General features: G+C 44.0%; 1 protein-coding gene across 1 annotated transcript in view; it reads left to right on the top strand.

Moving 5' to 3' along the window:
* Nucleotides 1–2,500, top strand: part of ghrhrb (growth hormone releasing hormone receptor b) — a gene marked incomplete at both ends in the record, with an annotated part of 16,499 nt that overhangs the window by 11,553 nt on the left and 2,446 nt on the right. The window contains 2 exons of the mRNA XM_083671605.1: nucleotides 1,029–1,126; nucleotides 1,289–1,421. Of these exons, the coding sequence (XP_083527731.1) occupies nucleotides 1,029–1,126; nucleotides 1,289–1,421 (231 nt within the window). The remainder of the gene's footprint in view (nucleotides 1–1,028; nucleotides 1,127–1,288; nucleotides 1,422–2,500) is intronic.

Genomic DNA, 2,500 nt, shown 5'->3' on the forward strand with positions numbered 1-2,500 from the left:
CACACACACACACACACACACACACATACACACATACACAAACACTTTCCGTTCCCGCCAAGGCCAGGAGGAAAGTGTGAGAGTGTGCCCTCCATGTGAACTAACACTAATTAAGAAAAGACAGACACAAAGTGAAGTGAATTACCTCCTGTAGGTATATGATTATCATAGAGTATATTACTTTGACTTCAAGAAGATGATGCTTTCATGGTGACCTAGTGGTATGCTCTCAGAACTTGCTACTTTTTAATGTCCCATGTGTGTCTACAGAAATGAAGTTTAAGTTCAGATAGGACACTTTAAGTTGAATGGCCCAACTGTCCATCAGGTGACGGACAGTTGATCTCACATATGCAAAACACATCACATGTTCATGGGACAAGGCTTAAAAGGGCAGAGTTATGCAACACTCCACCATGGTTAAACAGTGTGACACCACTGGCTATGAGAGTTATACTTATGGGTCATCCCACCCACCGCCCCAGCCTCCACCCGCTCGGTTGTTCTGTATTTAACCTCCCTATGGGGTGGTTTGATAGTTATGGGCTCCCAGCCTTATATTATTGTATTTTATGTTGTTAAACTTCAGGCAGGGAGCCATACAGAGCGGAGCCATCCAATTAAGTCAAACCTAATGTACTACCATTTTTCATTAAACAATATTAAATTGGGGAAAAACAGTTTTTAGTTACTGTGCTCCTAGGACAGGATGGTTACAGGTTACTTTACAAATGGACATTCTGGTGGCGTCATTTTAAATGTTTAGGGAAGATTGTACATGTGGGTAGTGCTATGTCTGTTTATTGAGGTGTTCTTATAAACTGTTGTATTGTATTGCATATTTCTTATATAGTTGTGTTCTCTGTAACAGGGTCCTGCTGAAAAAGAGACCCTGGTCTTAGTCAGGTTTTTCCTGTAAAGATTAAATAAACAATAAAAATGAGGGAAAAGGGACAGGACGATGTGGGGCTCATAAAGGCGGGGTTAATCAATGCACCTTTGTTTCTTTCTAAAATGTTATTTTTCAGACAACGTACTTCTCGACCTTCAGACAGGTGTACACTGCCGGCTATGCCACCTCCCTCATCTCCCTCATATCGGCCATCTTTGTGTTCACTGTGTTCAGGTACACTAAGACTTGGTTCACCCGGTCTCACTTTGCTGATAGCTACTCTCTGTAATCGAGTGCAATATACTAGACTCTAGTTACATTTAATATTACATTTGACACAGCCTACACAGTTAACCTGACAGGAATTAAAGACAGGAAGTTTCCTCTCTCCCACAGGAAGTTCCACTGCACCAGGAACTACATCCACATCAACCTGTTCTCCTCCTTCATCCTCCGGGCCAGTGCAGTCTTCATCAAAGATGGGGTGCTGTTTGCTGATGAGAACATGGACCACTGCCTCACGTCGACCGTGAGTGTGACATCATTAAGAGGGGACACCAATGCTGTCTCTAACTCATTCTTACCTTCACGTCTTATAGGTCCATGTACTCTCATACTCTCATTGCACAATAAGGGCATGTACGTAAGATATGAATGTGCTAGCAATTTGCCTTTTTACTGTAGTTTTCTATACTGTAATACTGTAATATAGTATGACTCATAGAATACTTGGCTGTCTTTTGCAGGAGTGTCACAGGGTGAGCTTGTGAACACTGGTTTGAAACCAGACTGTTCAATCTGATTGGAGCACATTTCTAGGAAACTGAGACAAGGCTGTGAGAAGCCGAAAATGAATTGCTCTCCTCAACATACTTTTATGCTGATAGGACAGACTTGTTTAATTGTCCCTTTTGTGCAGCTGTGAGGTTCTTTGGGATCAGCAGATGAGTGGTGACTCATTAAGAGCGATGAGAGACAGAAGGCGAGAAGGTTCCAGGTGTGAGGGAGAGAGGTCGCTCACACCCTACTGCGATGCCAGCACTATTTTTAGAAAGTAAATCCACCGCGCCAAGGCGAGATAGAGGGATTAGAGAGAGGAGGGTACAAAAGTAGAAAGGGTGAAAAACTGTGATTATGACAGTGGGAGGGGGCAGAGGGGTTAGGGGATGGGTGGAGGGGGGCCAGCAGGGTTAATGAAACTCCCTAGCTGATAGCTGTCCCTCCAGACCCTCATCTCTGGGGACTGAAATGGTCACCCTGATATCAACCCCAACCTGAATGGGCTGCTCTCACACAACAGGACATATTGACTGTGAACTGATTAGAGTGTAATTATAACTCTCACACACTCACGCAGACACACACATAGACACAGACACAGACACAGACACAGACACAGACACAGACACACACACACACACACACACACACACACACACACACACACACACACACACACACACACACACACACTGCCTCGTCTAGTAGAGGGAATAGCCCTTTAGATGAGAGGTGGTGGATACGTGGTGGATACGTGTGGATAGATCCACTTTATAGTGATTATCATCAGTGCCTCAGAGACATATCATCACAGACCCTCTCTATGAG

Source organism: Argentina silus (assembly GCF_951799395.1).
Source record: "Argentina silus genome assembly, chromosome: 6".
NCBI classification, from domain to species: Eukaryota; Metazoa; Chordata; class Actinopteri; order Argentiniformes; family Argentinidae; genus Argentina; species Argentina silus.